Source organism: Chiloscyllium punctatum, chromosome 10, assembly GCF_047496795.1.
Source record: "Chiloscyllium punctatum isolate Juve2018m chromosome 10, sChiPun1.3, whole genome shotgun sequence".
NCBI lineage: Eukaryota > Metazoa > Chordata > Chondrichthyes > Orectolobiformes > Hemiscylliidae > Chiloscyllium > Chiloscyllium punctatum.
Window position 1 is genome coordinate 47,698,991 of NC_092748.1, and position 18,290 is coordinate 47,717,280.

The window sequence follows — 18,290 nt, forward strand, 5'->3', positions numbered from 1 at the left end:
GTCCTGATTTCTAATTAGCATGTTCCAGTCCCCTCAGTTTCTTACTGATGACACAGGGCAGCAGGCAGACTAATTGTTCAGTCACACAGTCATAAATGAGAGACAACAGTTTATAAGCAAACAGTGTGTGTGAATAGTTATCCATATACTAATTTCCTTTCCTTCGCTGCAAGGAGAAAGGGACACTGCTGTCAGTTTAGAATCTGGAGGCTTTCTGCAACTGTTTTGTTCACACATTGCATATCTACCTATTCAGGAGTCAAAAAGCTGTTGTCATTCTGAGAGTATTTCTGACCTACGCAATTGCTCCTCATTGAAAAACCATTAAGCAGGCTGTTGCTGGCAAAATTACCCTGAATGCATCCATGATGATTATGGGTCCATAGAAACATTGGTGGCAGCAAGAGTTGACATTCGCCCCCTCAAGCTTCCTCTGCCATTCAGTATCATGATGGCAGATCATTGAGCTCAATACCCAGTTCCACCCATGCCCAGATCCTTTGACCATTTTAACTGCAGGAGCTATATCTACCTCCTTGAAAGCATCATGTTTTGACTTGGACCATTTTCTGTGGTAGGGAATTCCACAGGCTCACCCACTATTTGGGTAATGAAATTCACCTTCATCTGTCCCTTTTTCTTGACTCGCCAGCCATTGAGAACATTTTTACTGCATCTGCCCTGTCAGGTCCTGTTGGAATTTTGGGGGTTTCTGGGAGATCCCCTCATTCTTCTGAACTCCAGCGGAAACAATCCGAACCGATTCGATCTCTCCTCATATGTCAGTCCTACTATCCCAAGACTCCATTTGGTAAACCTGCATTCGTTACACTCCCTACATAGCTAGAACGTTTCGTCAGGTAAGGAGACCAAAACTGCACCCACTCTTCCAGGTGTGACTTCACCTATGCCTTGTATAATTGAAGTGAGACATGCTTGTTACTGTCCTTGATTCCTCTTGCTATGAAAGCAGACATACAACTTGGCAGCTTTATTGCCAACTGCACCTGCGCTCTTACTTTCAATGACTGGTGTACCAGAACGCCCAGGTCTTGTTGAAGAATCGCTCCTCCTTCTCAATTTACAGCCCTTCAAATAATAATAATTTACCTTACTATTTTTGCTACAAAAGTGGAAAACCTCATGTTTATCCACGTTATGCTGTATTTGCCATGCATTTGTCCACTTACTCTGCCTGTCCAAATCACGGTGCAACATCTCTGCATCCTCCTCACAGCTTACCTTTCCACTTAACTTTGTGTCATCTGAAAGTTTGAGGTATATCATTTAGCTCCCTCATCTAAATTAATAACCTATGTTGTTCATTAATCCTCCCCCATTCCTGGACAAGGTAACCGTGTAAATACAAGTCACGATGGCTTGCTTTAAAACTGCACCCATCTCCTTCCACAGGGCGGGATCCTCTGTTTAAAGCTGTGTCCGTTTGCCATTTTAGTCCACAGTACAAAAATACAAGTCAGAAGATGTGCTCTTTACAGTGTTTTGCTCATATTTCTATATGTTACCATGTTGCTTTTCTAAATGTTAACTATATTTATTTTCATTACTTATAACCCCCCCCCCCCCTCTAGTGGCCCCCTGCACAGAGAGCGGCGCAAATTTTTGCGGTCTGCTTTAAAGGAACTTGCCACTGTTCTTGCTGACCAACCAGGATTGCTAGGTCCTAAGGTACTGAATTTATATTGACACTAAGTTATGTTCTTCCAATAGAGTTCTCGTTAAATAACTATTCTTTGCGAAGCTCTTGTTGATAGTGTCTGTTTTTCCTGTTAATACCAGGAATATTTAGCATGTTGAAGACAAAAATGCACTTAGCTTTTGAGTTTCATATCCTGATGTGTCCAAGGGTGTACTGTTAATTTTATCTCTAGGTTGTAAAAGATTTATCATAATTGTAATTAAATCCGAAAATTGATTTCTTCTCTGGCTGGACCCCCCCCCCCCCCCCCCACCCCCATCCCGCAGCCTCATCCAAAGTTCCCCACTCTCCACAGTCGTCCAAATATGTTTATATATGATTTAGAAAAATGCTGTAATTCAAATCTGGACCTTAACTTACTCCTTTAATAGTGACTGTGTAATATTTTCATTTGCATTTGCTAATCATGATATGCTTTGACATCACAAATGAGGTGACATCAATGTAGATGGTGAGCAAGTGGTTTGCTTGGTGAAACTCTTTGATCAAAATGTTAGGAAAATCCATAATCTATCAAATAGGTTTAAGAAATTATCATTTTGATTTTTCTAGTTCTGGGAATTGAGAAGTGAACTGTTTTAAATATTTATCAAGTCTTTTACACCATAAAAGCTCCAAATGTAATTTGGGTATATGATCCAGCAATCTAGCTGTGAACTTGAAATATAGTTCAAAAGACACCTTTTGTTGAAGCCTTTCATCATGCACTCGCAAAAAAGAACAATGCAAAGTAACAATAACATTTATATTATGTGAGAGGCGAATGCTGATAAGTTATTAAATAGACTCTGGTCAAGGCTTTATTATGGAAATATATAAATGAGATGGTGACTGACGTTTAACTACCAGGTTTTGTTTAAATTTTATGCTAGGCAGGTTGACCCTGGTCCAGGCATTTCACTGAGAAAAAAAACGAAGATGGTGTCACTGCCCTTGTTTACTTGAAACAGATGCAACATGTCTGCACGTTATTTCTGTTAACAAAGAACAAGGTCCTTTAGTTTAATAAATGTGACTTCCAGTACCTACTAGTATTTTACACTACAAACCTGATTAACAGTCTTAAATTGGTTGTCAGCATAATTCTTCACACACTCCGGACCACATTTATTAAATAATCCTATTGCAGAATCACATCTAATGTTGGATACTGTTTTGGGTTTCACAAGCGTGAGCTGATTGGGTAAGTTTTATACTTGGCTTGTAGTGAATAGTTGCAGAGATATGCTGTTTAATACAATCTGTCATCTGTTAGTTGTCGTCATCAAAACTGCACTTTCCATGGCAGTGCCTCTACCATTCAGGGTCCACTTGCCAACCTATCATAATAATCCTCTTCTGCCATATAAATGTTGTTTTCCCTTTGGATTGTTACTTCATGCTATTTTTTCTGATGAATACAATATCAAAAACCTGGCCAAAATGTGTCATTTAGCAGCAGTTGCTTAAGATCTGTCCTACAAAATGATTCAGACATACATTTATATTTTGAGACAAAAGCTGAATTTTGATGTTTTATTGATATGTTAAACCAGAAAAGGTTAATCAAAATAAATGTGTCCATCAGAGAGCAAGTGAAATTGTAATGGTTAATAAGAAAATGACAGATATATGATGTCAGACAATCAGGCAAAACACTATTATTTCAAACTGAATAAAATGCCCCAAGTTATTTTGTGAAGTATATAAAGTAAGATTAGACCAGGATCAATAGAAGATGACATTAAAGCAAGTGGCCAAGGACTTTGCCAGAGTGTTAGATTTCAAGAAGCATCTCGAAGAAAGAGAAATATTAGAATTTGGGGCCCAGGCAGTTAAAACCACTACCATCAGCAGTACAGGAGTTAAAGTTTGCGATGCTCTAGACACCAATATTAGTTGAGTACAGATATATTGGAGAATTTGTAGCTAAGCATATTACGAAGCGAGGAGGGCAAAGACTATGAAGAGAAAACAAGATTAAGATTTTTAAATGCAAGACATTCCTCAATCAGGTTGACTAGGCATTAAAACAAATAAACTTCCAAACCAGGGGAACATAATCTTACAAAGATTTGTAGCTCTGGTTGAGGTTCTGGATATAAGTTTGGTCGTTGAGCTGGAAGGTTCATTTTCAGACCTTTTGTCACCGTACTAGGTAACATCATCAGTGAGTCTCCAGTGAAGCACTGGTGTCAATGGCCCGCTTTCTATTTGTGTTTAGGTTTTCTTGGATTGGTGATGTCATTTCCTGTTCTTCTCGGGGTAGTAAATGGAACAGGCTCACTGGTGATGTTACCTAGTATGGTGACGAAACCTCTGAAAACAAACCTTCCAGTTTAGCAAGCAAATATACATTCAGAACGTAATCTTGTTAATCCTTATGACTTGTAATGCAGACTTTCTCTTTTTCAGGCACTCTTTGTCTTCATGGCTCTATCTTTTGCACGTGATGAAATTATCTGGCTACTTCGACATGCAGACAACATTCCAAGAACAAGAAACAGTGATGACTTTATAGACAAGTATGTAATTATTGGATTAATTTTGTATGCACTGTAACTATTCTAATGCTAGTCCAGACTTGAGGGGCTTCGATGTCTTTTGGGGAATGGGGAAGGGGACAGCTGAGGTGTTTGGTACAATGCCGAGTGGGGGCAAAAAAAGACGTTATTTTTGCACATTGAAAATCTAGGTTCAGTTGTGTTACCAACCAGAGTTGTTGATGTAATTCACCAGCCCTCAAGTACTTAGATTTAATGTGAACCCTAGTGTTTCATCTCTGCTGGTTGTTGGATTTCTATAAGAAATGAGTAGGCTTGTTCTCAAAGCAATTTCAATTGGGTATGAACGTATATGGTAGTATAGACATAACTTAGGACGAAATTAGCAGTCTTACACTATGTGCATAAAGACTGATTAGTGTGCAAAGTTGGAAAAGTTAGTTTGTAGTAGATTTCATTGTGGATTAGCAGAAGCTTTATTCTTCAAGCGCTCTAGCTATATCTATCCTGAGCTCTTTGTTTGAGCATTGCATGATAAAATTAAAGCAAAGAGGAGATTGTTGAAAATTTAAATTATTATTAGATATTGGAAATCTACAAAGATGACAGAAACCTAACTTGCAGGTAACAAGTACTTTGTTGAAGCCACACTGAGAATATTCTACATTTGATTTAATTTACCTAAGAAACCAGATATTATCTTGGAGGGAGTGCAAAGGAAAGTTGATTTGATTCCTGAGATTAGAAGATTGCCTTCTGAGGAGAGATTGAAAAGAATGGCATAACGTCTCGAAATTAGAAGAATGAAAAGTGATCTCATTGGCGACTGTAAGATTTTTGAGGACATGATAAGGTAGCTACTTTTTGCTTTGTGATGGACTCCACCTGAACTGACTGGGATCAGGATCTGAGCCAAAGGGCTAAATTGGATGGTAACAAGGACTTAGACTAACTAAAGGAGGACTCATGAGAAGTTACTAAAGAGGCTGTTTGCTCTTCTTAGGGATCATAGTCTCAGTTTAAGGGAGTATGCATTTGAGAGATTTCTTAACATGATGTGAATTTTTGGAACGTCTACCCAGCGGACTGTCCTCTGCAATTAAATATATGCAAGACTGAGATTAATAGAATTTTGGGGATTAATGAATACTGACAAACAGCAGGAAAATGCAGATAATTTAAAAATTCAATGATGAGTGTGTTGAACGGTGAATTGGGATTTAATGGCCCTATGGTTTACTTGTGTTCTAATTTCTTATGTTTTCCAAGTATGCCTTTACCAACTACTAACTACTAAACAAAAGTAAAATACTGCAGAAATAAAAATACAAAATGTTGGAGGAATTTATCAAATGTAGCAGCATCTGGGGAGAGAGAAAGTGTTAATTTTTCAAGCCCAGTATTATTGTTCTTCACTTTCTATCTCTCAGATTCTGGCATTTTATGCTTTTATCAAGATAAAAAAAATTCCTCATGCTAGAACTTGTGATTACTGTAAACCAGTTTGTGAACAGGATTGAGAGTCCTGCATGGTATGTTGCCGCCTTGGTGCCTAGACAAACAACACCTTGGAGTTGGCTTGAAAGGATACTGGAGTGTGAGGAGGGTCAGTTGTAATTGTCCATGTTGGTACTAACAACATAGGCAAGAATTCCCGTTTGGGGAATCTCAGAAATTTGGAGCAAAATTTAAAAAAAGGACCTTAAAGATTGTAATCTTTGAATTGTTTCTGGAGCCAAATGAAAATTTGCAAAGAGGGAAGACTCGGGAAGTAAACACATGGTTAAGGGAGTGATGTGGGAGAGAGGATTTCCATTTTGTGGGGCACTGGCATTAATATTGGGGCAGGTCAGAATTTATCTTGGGGATGGACTCCACCTGATCTGATCTGGGATCAGGATCTGAGTCAAAAGGCTAAATAGAATGGTTACAAGGATTTAAATTAGTTGTGGGGATGGCTGAGGAGAGATTATTAAATCTTACTGAATAAGCAATAAGACAAAATATGGAAAGGCTCAGGAATCTAACTTCAGGCACAGCCTGGAAATGGCTAATATAACACCTCTATTTAGGAAGGGAGGGAGGCAGAAGTCAGGCAACAAAGGCTAGTTAGCCTGACCTTGATCAGTGGTAAGATTTTAAGAGTACATTATTGTGGATGAGATTATGGAGTACTTGGAAATGCATGGTAAGATAGGACTGAGTCAGCATGGCTTTGCCAAAGGATGGTCAAGCTTGACCATCCTTTGACAATCAGTTGGAATCTTTAAGCAAGTCAGATAAAGGAGAGACGGGTGTGATCTATTTGGATTTCCAGGAGGCTGTCACATGAGAGAACAGCCATGGTATTAGGGGCAAGGCACTGGCAGGGATGGAGGATTGGCTGGCTAGCAGAATGTAGAGTGTGAGGGTAAAGGGGTCTTTTTCAGAATGGCAACCAGTGACTAGTGGAGTTCTGCAGGGGTCATTGCTGAAACCACAACTGTTCATGTTATACGTTAATAATCTGGATAGAGGAATAGAGGGCATTGTTGTTAAGTTTGCAGATAACACCTGAATAAATGGATATGCAGGTCGTGTTGAAGCAGGGAGGCTGCAGAAAGACAATCTAGGAGGTTGGGCAGAGAAGTGGCAAATGGAATACGATGTGGGAGAGAGGGAGATTCTGTACTTTGGTAGGAATGTTAGAGGTATAGACTTTTTTATAATCAGGGAACTGCTTCAGATATCTGAAAGACAAAGGAACTTGGGAGACTTGGTTCAAAATTCTTTTAAAATTAACATGCAGGTTCAATTGGCAGTTAGGAAGGCAAATGCACTGTTAGCTATCAATTTGAGAGGGATAGAATCCAGGAGCAGGTATGGACTGCTGAGACTATAGAAGGCTCTTGTTAGACTACATTTGGAATACTGTGATTATTTTTGCCCCTCTGTATCTTAGGAATAATGTTCTGACATTGGAGAGGGTAGAGGAGAGGTTTACAAGAATGATCGCAGGAGTGAAGAGCAGTTGAGGACTCTGGGATCATACTCAATGATGTTTGGAAGGATTTGGCAGGGCAGGGGAGGAGATCTTATTTAAACCTGCAGAATACTGAGGTGCCTGGATAGAGTGGACATGGGAAAAATGTTTGAAGAGACTAAAGACCCAAGGGCAAAGCATCAGAGTGAAGGGGCAACCCTCTAGAACTGAGATGAGGAACAATTTCTTTAGTCAGAGTGGTGAATCTGAAGAGCTGATTGCCACAGATGGCTATGAAGGCCAAGTCATAGAGTGTCTTTAAGACTGAAAAAGATAGGTTCAAGGATTATGGGGGGAAGGCAAGAGACCGGGGTGAGAAACATGTCAGCCATGATCAGATAGTGGAGCAGACTCGATAGGTTGAATGGCCTAATTCTGCTCCAGTATCTTATAATGTTACGATGTTAAAACACTGATCTACGGAAAGTGGAGATGACAGTGGTTGAAAGTCATGATTGTCCAGATATCATGTCAGCTTGTTTAACGTCCTAATTGTTTTTGTAACATATTACATGTAATTATTTAACTGTTACGTTTTTGAAGCAGGTGTGGCAAGTTAAACTGCTTTTGGTTCAATTATAGTTAAATTTACCAACTAGCACGAAGTCAAGTCACAACATGGGTTTCGATTATTAGCAAGTTTTGAGAAGACTTGTATCTCAAGTGGAGGTTCTGGATGTAGGTTTGCTTGCTGAGCTGGAAGGTTCCTTTTCAGATGTTTCGTCATCATATTTGGTAACATCACCAGTGAGCCTCTGGATGCAGCACTACTCAGACACCTTGGCTTCATGGTAGCCCACAAACCCACCACACTAAAACAGCAGCTAATGAACTTGAAAGACCCTATACAGACAAAAAGCAAAACTAATGTCATTTACAAAAATACCAGGCACGTACTGTAACAAACACTACATTGGACAAACTGGCCACCAGGATACATGAACATGAGCTAGCCACAAAAAGCCATGATCCACTCTCACTGGTATCCTTATATACACATGAGGAAGGACACCACTTTGACTGGGACAACACATCCATCCTAGGACAAGCCAAACAGAGAGACACACAAGAGTTCCAAAAGCATGGCACTCCAACTGGAACTCTATCAATAAACATATTGACTTGGATCCCATTTACCACCCTCTTTGAAAAAGAATAGGAATGACATCACCAACCCAAAAAACCTAAACAAATAGAAAGCAGGCCATACCACCAGTGCTTCATCCAGCAGCTCACTGATGATGTTATCTAGTGTGGTGACGAAACGTCTGAAAACGAACCTTCTAGCTCAGCGAGCAAACCTACATCCAGGGTTTAGATTATTTTAGAAGTAGTATGCGTATCTGTTGCTTTAAAACATTATGCTTCTGTGCAGTTAGAGAACTTCAAAATCTTTTTGAAGATAACTATTATTTTAAATCCTCTAGACACGTTGCTGAACTCATCTATTACATGGAAGAGCTCAGAGCACATGTGCGCAAATATGGACCAGTGATGCAGAGATATTATGTGCAATATCTGTCTGGTTTTGATGCAGTCGTGCTGAATGAACTTGTGCAGGTAAAGTAATTGCAAAATATTCATTGGACAGAAGTCGATCACTGGAGTCTGCTCTGCCATTCAATAAGATCATGACTAATTTGATTATAACTTTAAATCAGCAATCCTATCTCCCTTGATAACCTTTAACTCATTTGCTTAACAAGAATATATCTCTATTGCCCTCAAAGTATTCAAGGACTCAGCTTCCATAGCCTTTTCAGGAAGCAAGTTCCAAAGACTTGTGACACTGAAAGCAAAGATTTCACCCCTGTTTTAAATAAACAACCCCTCAGTTTTACGCAGTAAACCCTAATTTGAAAGTGGACATTGTATTTACATTTAACCTATACAGACCTCTATGGATCTTGTATGTTTCAATGAAGTCACCATTTACTCTTGTGAACTCCACTGGATATAAGCCTAGCTTGTTCAATCATTCCTAGAAGACAACTGCCCCATTTGAGGCATTTAATTCTAGTAAACCTCTCTGAACTGCCTCTGTTTTGTTTGTTATGTCTTACTTTAAATGAGATTAAGCTTGCAGTACTCTCAGATGTGATCTCAGGAGTATCCTGTAAAAATGAAGCAAAACCACCTACTTTTGATAACATTCAATCAGTTTCCCTAATGCTGTACCTGCATTCAAACCTTCTACAAATCGCGCACGAGGATACCCAGATCAAGCTGCATTTCTGAGCTCTGCAAATCTGGCACCATTTGGATGCTTTTCTGTTTTTCCTGTCGAAATAGATAACTGCACATTTTCCCACATTATACAGAAAACCTATGGAACCAAATGTTTTCCAGTTAATCAAGAGGTCCACATAATTAATGTAAAAACACAAAGTAGTAGAAACTTAAGATGGGTGTGTGTACGTCACTATTATATTTTATTTGAGTGATTTCTGCTGTAAATAATGCAACTTTTTCCTTAAGTAAAACTTAACCACAGAGAGCCTTCTCACGTACTTCCTCAATTGATTACTCACACATTGTGGAGATTGTGATAATCGAATACTCTTCTGGTATTTGAGGTATATTATTTTTGTCCATTTAGTGAGAGTGTTGGTTCACAAGGTACAAGCTTATAACAATGTTTACTATATATTATACTCCATTTGCCAGATTGTAACACATTGGTATCTTTTTGTCAGCTCCTTACATCCTCTTCATAACTTTTCTTTCCTATTGCCTTAATGTTGTCAGCACATTTGGCAGTCATTACCTCCATCATTCATCTACGTCATGTATACAAGCTGTAAACAATTAATGTTCCAGCCCAATCCTTATTAGATACCATTTGTTCATTTTGCCAACCTGAAAGTTACCTATTTGCACCTATTCTCTGCTTCCAGTTAGCCAGCCAATGTTCTATCATGCCAATATGCAACCCTTACACAATGAGCTTTTATTTTTCCAAATACCTTTGAGCTGGCATGTTGTCAAATGCCTTTTGGAAATGTAAATATAACACATACAAAATGGTTTCCATTTATCCACAGCATGAGTTATCTGTCCAAAGAACTTCAATGGCCATGTTCCCTTTCACAAAACCACGTTTACTCTGCCTGATCACCTCAAACTTTTCCAAATACCCAGATGTAACTACTTAAGGCAAGTGTCTAACATTTTCCCAATGACAGATGTTAAGCTAACTGATCTATAGTTCCCTGCTTTCGTGCCCCTACATTTTTGAATAAATAAGTAGCGTTAGCTATCTTCCAATATAATGGGACCATCCCCAAATGAGTTTGCGAAGTGAAAACAAATGCCACTTAAAGACTGTAGGACGAAGTCCTTTAGGACCTTGGCCCTTGTTAACATGTAGCTCCAACAATTTACTTAGTACCACTTTTATTGTAATTGTGATATTCCTGAATTTCTCCCTTCCTTACATAACCTGATTTTTTTTTCCTAATATATTGCTGCTTTTAGGATGTTTTTGTATCCTCTATAATGAAGACTGAAGTTAAAAAAAATCCTGTTCAATTCATCTGCTATTTCCTTATTCTCCATTATTTACTGGATGTAGGCTTGCTTGCTGAGCTGGAAGATTCGTTTTCATTTCCGGGTGTAGATTTGCTCGCATTTTCAAATGAACCTTCCAGCTCAGTGAACAAACATACTTCCAGAACCTTGACCTCAGCTACAAAACTTCTCAAAGCTCCATTATTTACTCTCCAGTCTGACTTTCAGTAGGACCAATAAGTATTTGTCGAAATTGTTGCTATTGGTTTTCATGTTTCTGGCTAGCTTTCTCTCATACTCTAATTTTCCAGTCTTCATTAATTTCTTGGTCATTCGTTGCTATGTTCCATAGCTGCCCAACAGCCAGAGGGAAATAGGAAAACAAATTTGTCAACAGGTTACTGAGAGATCGAGAAAATACGCAGTAGTGAATTTGAACTGTGCTGCTATTGACTGGGATTGAAACTTATAAAATAAAGAAGAGCATAAATTCTTTAAATTGAATACAGGAGATCTTTCCCAGTCATCTCAAAACAAGCCCCACAAGAGAACAGACAATTTTGCATTCAGTTTTAGAAAAAATGAAACTGGGGCAAATATTTACGCACTAACAATCATAAGTCACTTTTGTTTAGCAATACGATTGAGGAGCAAGATTAGAAGTTTCAAAGTTCAGCAAGGTCAGTTTTACAAAACTGAGATGAGATTTTGTAAAGGTGGTTGGCAGCAGCTACTCGAAGGTAGATCAGCAGCAGGAATTGGGAAGCACTCAAAGAGGAAATAGATGTTTCGGAGCAAATGTTTCTTTCAAAAGGCGAGATGGGAAATTGTGCCTGCCTGAATGCTAAGGAACTTGAAAGATAAGATATGACAACAAAGAGAGGCTGTTGTCAGATACTGGGCACTTAGTATATTCCCCCAATCATTCTGTAATTGAATGAAAGAATTGAATTCCTTGAGGAAAGGCGGTCAGTGAAGGTCGTGCTTTTGCCGTAGACGAAATGTAGTTACATGGGTGACAGGTTAGAAAAGTAAGAACTGATGAGATCCAATGAAATTAAATCCAAAATTTGCTCAGACAGGAATAAAAGGTTAATGAATATGTCTGTGAAAATGAAGGACAAGAATGACAGGATTCAGGAACCTTGGTTGACGGGGGAAACCATTCCTTCTGCGATTCTCGTGTCAGGTCAACGCCCCCCACCAACCCACAGTCCCCACCCAGTACCTTCCCTTGCCACTGTAGGAATTGCAAAACCTGTACTTCCTCACATGTTGTTTACTGTGTCCGTTGCTCCTGTTGTGGTCTCCTCTACGTTGGGGAGATAGGACGCCTACTTGCAGAACACTTCAGAGAACACCTCCGGGACACCCACACCAACCAACTCCATTGCCCCATGGCTAAACATTTCAACTTCCCCTCCGACTCCTCCAGGTCGTGGGCACCTTCCATTACCACTCCCTAACCATCCGATGCCTGGACGAAGAATGCCTCATCTTCCCCCTTAGTACCCTCCAACCACATGGGATCAATGTGGATTTCACCAGTTTCCTCACTTCCCTTCTTCTCCCTCCCTCCCCAACCTTATCACAGACCCAACCTTCAACTTAGTACCGCCCTCATGACCTGTCCATCTTCCTTCCCACCAATCTGTTCCATCCTCCTCTCCAACCTATCACCACCTTCATCTACCTATTGCACTCTCAGCTACCACCCCCTTCCATTTATCTCTCCAGTCCCTTTGCTCACAAGCCTGATTCCTGATCAAGGACTTTTGTCTAAAACGTCAATTCTCCTGCTGCTCCGATGCTGCCTGACCTGTGCTTTCCCAGCACTACACTCTCGACTCTGATCTCTAGCATCTGCAGTCCACATTTTCTCCTAGGGGAAATCAACATCTTAGTCAAAAAAAGAAGTACTTAAGGTCTAGGCAACTAAAAACAGAAGAAGCTCTTGAAGAATACAGAAAATAGAAAGAGCTCAAAAAGAAAGTTGGGAGAGCTAAAAGGATCTATGAAAAAGATGGATGAGGGAGATCCAGTAGATGTAGTGTACCTGGACTTTCAGAAAGCTTTTGATAAAGTCCCACACAGGAGGTTAGTGAGTAAAGTTAGGGCGCATGGTATTGGGGGCAAAGTACTAGATTGGATTGAAAATTGGTTGGCTGATAGGAAACAAAGGGTAGTGATAAACGGCTCCATTTCGGAATGGCAGGCAGTGACCATTGGGGTACCGCAGGGATCCGTGCTGGGACCGCAGCTTTTTACAATATATGTTAATGATATAAAAGATGGTATCAGCAATAACATTAGCAAATTTGCTGATGATACTAAGCTGGGTGGCAGGGTGAAATGTGATGAGGATGTTAGGAGATTACAGGGTGACCTGGACAAGTTAAGTGAGTGGGCACATGCATGGCAGATGCAGTTTAATGTGGATAAATGTATGGTTATCCACTTTGGTGGCAAGAACAGGAAGGCAGATTACTACCTCAATGGAATCAATTTAGGTAAAGAGGCAGTACAGAGAGATCTGGGTGTTCTTGTACACCAGTCAGTGAAGGCAAGAATGCAGGTACAGCAGGTAGTGAAGAAGGCTAATAGCATGCTGGCCTTCATGACAAGAGGAATTGAGTATAGAAGCAAAGAGGTTCTTCTGCAGCTGTACAGGGCCCTGGTGAGACCACACCTGGAGTACTGTGTGCAGTTCTGGTCTCCAAATTTGAGGAAAGACATTCTGGCTATTGAGGGAGTGCAGCGTAGGTTCACGAGGTCAATTCCTGGAATGGCGGGATTACCTTACACTGAAAGACTGAAGCGACTGGGCTTGTATACCCTTGAGTTTAGAAGACTGAGAGGGGATCTGATTGAGAGATATAAGATTATGAAAGGATTGGACACTCTGGCAGCAGGAAACATGTTTCCGCTGATGGGTGAGTGCCGAACCAGAGGACACAGCTTAAAAATACGGGGTAGACCATTTAGGACAGAGATGAGGAGAAACTTCTTCACCCAGAGAATGGTGGCTGTGTGGAATGCTCTGCCCCAGAGGGCAGTGGAGGCCCAGTCTCTGGATTAATTTAAGAAAGAGTTGGATAGAGCTCTCAAAGATAGTGGAATCAAGGGTTATGGAGATAAGGCAGGAAGAGGATACTGATTAGGAATGATCAGCCATGATCATATTGAATGGCGGTGCAGGCTAGAAGGGCTGAATGGCACCTATTGTCTATTGTCTTTGGCCAGCTGGGTTAAGGAAAGTCTTAAGGCAATTTATGCATATCTTAGTAGCAAAGGCACAGAATGGCACCTGTTAGTGACTTTGTGATGTGGAACCTTAAGAAATATTTGTTAAAGCATTAAGAACCATTAAGCACTTATTTTCTAAATGAAGTGGGGTGTATTCCTGAAACTTTTACATGTAGTGTTGTTGTATACCAGTAGATGGAGTATAAATCTTACCACTTCTTCAATGATACACTGGGCAGAACAAAGGATTAGAAGGCAGTTTTATCCTGTATCTCGTCCAGTTGTAGGGGCAAAAAGTTTTAAAATTTCCAGTTCTGGAAAACCTGTTTGCTGTACAGTTTATATTGACAGTTTACAGTTGTGCCTCACTAAAGTGTCTGGAATGCTCTCAAATAAACCTGTTTTTCTCAACTCATTGTGACAGTGATCAAGATATTTTCATTTGGCATTTCACATGTCTCATGTTCAAAAGGCTAGAGATTAGGGAATTGCTAGAGGCATGGCACTCATCCACAGATTCAATCAATAAGCACATCGACCTGGACCCAATATACCGGCTACTGCAGCGGACAGCTGGAACTGACAACCAGAAGCGGCAGGTACAAATCACTATAAATGCCAGAGGAAACATCATAGAAGCGCTTCACTGGGGTCTCCCAAGCACTGAGGATGTCACCTAGACAGGGGATGAAACGTCTGCAACACAAATTCCCAGTTCGGCGAACAGAACCACAACAACGAGCACCCGAGCTACAAGTCTTCTCACAAACTTTGAGCTAGAGATTATTTTATAAGTAAGTTATGGCCCAAATATTTCAAGATAAAGGGGAAAGAAATCTGGACTTCAGTCTGTGAAATGTGCCTGGAAGTCCTAACTTGCATAAGTACTGCAGTGTCTGGGAAGTTGAATCGTCTGTTGGGTTAATTTGTATTACACAGGACACAATGCAAAAAGTCTCTGATGCTAACGTTAACTGTTGTACATTTGGGCAAATATGTGGTTAGCCAGATAGCTACCTGGAAAAGTGAGCCTACTTAATTTCTGGTGTAACTCTGTTATTTCCAAGATAACTAAATCTCTCTTGTTCTTCACTGCATTGGAGCAGGCTATACACACCTGAAGTATACTCACATTCACCTATATCCACTTGTTCTCTCACTAACCCACTAAACTGGTTTTTAAAACTTACTTGAATACTGAACCAAATGTTAGAAGAAGGGAAATGTCGGCTGAATGGCTCCAATTCACCCATCTTTTCTGCCATCGCTGGTTGAAAGTTTGTACTGATCATTCATTGCTGCAGCTGGGATTGAAAGACCTGTCTGGAAGAATGCAAAACGTTGGGGTCCAGAGATCTTCGTGAGCGGTGGCAATGTGTGCAGCTTCACCTCTGACTGGAAGATCTGTGAACAAAGTAACTCCATGGAAAGATTTATTTGATAGGTGGCATTGTTACTGTATTGAACCACATTTACATGTTATAGAAGATCTGTGTGTCAGTTTGTGGGTTTTTTTTAACTTTGCAAGTGCATAACATTCACTTGTTTCACATTTCACAGTTATTTGAATTTTGCTATGAGTTATCTGTGTTAATTCAGTGTAGATTTCTTTTAAATTAAGGCTGGGTTCATCACTGAATATGTTTCATCTTACATGAAACATTGTGCTTACGTTCAATCCAAAAACACAAATTACTGGAAATACTCAGCAGATCTGGCAGTGAACTGATTGTAGCAAGGAAAAGGTTGGAGTATATATGCTGAAGATGGTGTGTCGGGAGGGGAAGAAGTAAGCCATAGGTGGAGATGGAGCCAGAGTCAGAAAAAAAGTTGGGCAGACAAAGGAATGGGTAAAAGTAGCCTGGGAAAATCAATAGGTGCTCCTGGGGACTGTTAGTGGATAACAATAGGTTGTTAGTGCTGGCAGTCAATGTGATGACCAGGCCTGGTGTTTCGGGGTTGAGTGAGGGCTTGGGAGAAGATGCTGAAGCCCTAAAACTGCTGAATTCAGGATCAACTCCTGAAGGCTTCGGAATTCCCAAGCCCGAAAATGAAATGCTACTGTTCCAGCTTGCGTTGAGCTTTGCTGAAGCATTGCAGCAAGCCTGAGGTAGAGATATTGGCCAGGGAATATGGCGATGTGTTGAAATAGCAGGCAACTAGAAACTAGATTAGAGTGATGCTGGAAATGCACAGCATGTCAGGCAGCGTCCGAGAAGCAGGGAAATCCACGTTTCGGGCCAAAGCCCTTCATCAGAAATAGAGGCAGGGTGCCTGCAGAGTGGAGGGATAAATGAGAGGGGGGGGTGGGAAGAAAGTAGCATAGAGTACACTAGGTGAATGGGTGTGGTGATTGGAGCTGATAGGTCAGAGAGGAGGGTGGGGAAGGTAGCAAAGAGTACAATGGGTGAATGGGGGTGGGGATGAAGGTGATAGGTCAGAGAGGAGGATGGAGTGAATCGGTGGAAAGGAAGATAGGCAGGTAGGAAAGGTCATGGGGCGGTGCTGAGCTGGAAGGTTGGAGCTGGGGTAAGGGGGAATAAGGAAACTGGTGAAATCCACATTGATGCCATGGGGTTGAAGTGTTCTGAGGGGAAGAGGAGGTGTTCTTCTTCCAGGCGTTGGGTGGTGAGGGAGTGGCAATGGAGGAGGCCCAGGACCTGCATGCCCTTGGCAGAGTGGGAGGGGGAGTTGAAATGTTGGGCCACAGGGCGGTGTGGTTGATTGGTGCGTGTGTCCCAGAGATGTTCCCTAAAGCGCTCTGCTAGGAGGCGTCCAGTCTCCCCAATATAGAGGAGACCGCATCGGGAGCAATGGATACAATAAATGATATTGGTGGATGTGCAGGTAAAACTTTGGATATGGAAGGCACCTTTGGGGCCTTGGATGCCTGTGAGGGAGGAGGTGTGGGTGCAGGTTTTGCAATTCCTGCTGTGGCAGGGGAGGGTGCCAGGAAGGGAGGGTGGGTTGTTGGGGGGCATGGACCTGATCAGGTAGTCACGGAGGGAACGATCTTCATTGAAAGCGGAAACGGGTCGGGAGGGAAATATATCCCTGGTGGGTGGGGTCCGTTTGGAGGTGGCGGAAATGTCGTCAGATGATGTGGTTTATGTGAAGGTTGGTAGGGTGGAAGGTGAGCACTGGGGGTGGGTTCTGTACTTGTTACGGTTGGAGAGGTGGGGTTTGAGGGTGGAGGGGTGGGATGTGGACGAGATGCGTTAGAGGGTATCTTTAACCATGTGGGAAGGGAAATTGCGGTCTCTAAAGAAGGAAGCCATCTGGTGTGTTCTGTGGTGGAACTGGTCCTCCTGGGAGCAGATACGGCGGAGGAATTGGGAATACAGGATGGCATTTTTGCAGTAGGTGGGGTGGGAAGAGGTGTAATCCAGGTGGCTGTGGGAGTTGGTGGGTTTGTAAAAAATGTCAGTGTCACGTCGGTCGTCATTAATGGAGATGGAGAGGTCCAGGAAGGGGAGGGAGTTGTCAGAGATTGTCCAGGTGAATTTAAAGTCAGGGTGGGATGTGTTGGTGAAGTTGATGAATTGCTCAACCTCCTCGCGGGAGCACAAGGTGGCACCAGTGTAGCGGAGGAAGAGGTGGGGAATGGTGCCGGTGTCAGTACGGAAGATGGACTGTTCTACATAGCCAACAAAGAGACAGGCATAGCTGGATCCCATACGGGGTGCCCATGGCTACCCCTTTGGCCTGGAGGAAATTGGAGAATTCGAAGGAGAAATTGTTAAGGGCAAGGACCAGTTCAGCCAAACGAATGAGTGTGTCGGTGGAAAGGTACTGTTGGGGATGGCGGGAGAGGAAGAAGCGGAGGGCTTGGAGGCCCTGGTCATGGCAGATGGAGGTGTAGAGGGATTGGATATCCATGGTGAAGGTGAGGTGTTGGGGGGCCGGGGAAATGCAAGTCTTGGAGGAGGAGGTGGAGGGCATGGGTGGTGTCTTGAAAGTATGTGGGGAGTTCCTGGACTGGGGGGGATAGGACAGTGTCAAGGTAGGTAGAGATAAGTTCAGTGGGGCAGGAGCATGCTGAGACAATGGGTTGGCCAGGGTGGTCAGGCTTGTGGATCTTGGGAAGGAGGTAGAATCTGGCAGTGCAGGGTTCCCGGACTATGAGGTTGGAAGCTGTGGGTGGGAGATCTCCTGAGGTGATGAGGTTCTGTATGGTCTGGGAGATGACAGTTTGGTGTTGGAGGTGTGGGGTCATGGTCGAGGGGGCGGTAGGAGAAGGTGTCTTCGAGTTGGCGTCTGGCTTCAGCGGTGTAGAGGTCAGTGTGCCAAGCTATCACTGCATCCCCTT

General features: G+C 41.9%; 1 protein-coding gene across 4 annotated transcripts in view; it reads left to right on the forward strand.

Annotated features, from left to right (window-relative positions):
• The window catches only part of nckap1 (NCK-associated protein 1), a 209,606-nt gene that overhangs the window by 93,740 nt on the left and 97,576 nt on the right, over positions 1–18,290 (forward strand). For all 4 annotated transcript variants that reach the window (XM_072579056.1, XM_072579057.1, XM_072579058.1 and 1 more), the window contains 3 exons: positions 1,593–1,689; positions 4,115–4,224; positions 8,653–8,785. In XM_072579056.1, coding sequence (XP_072435157.1) covers positions 1,593–1,689; positions 4,115–4,224; positions 8,653–8,785 — 340 coding nt within the window. The remainder of the gene's footprint in view (positions 1–1,592; positions 1,690–4,114; positions 4,225–8,652; positions 8,786–18,290) is intronic.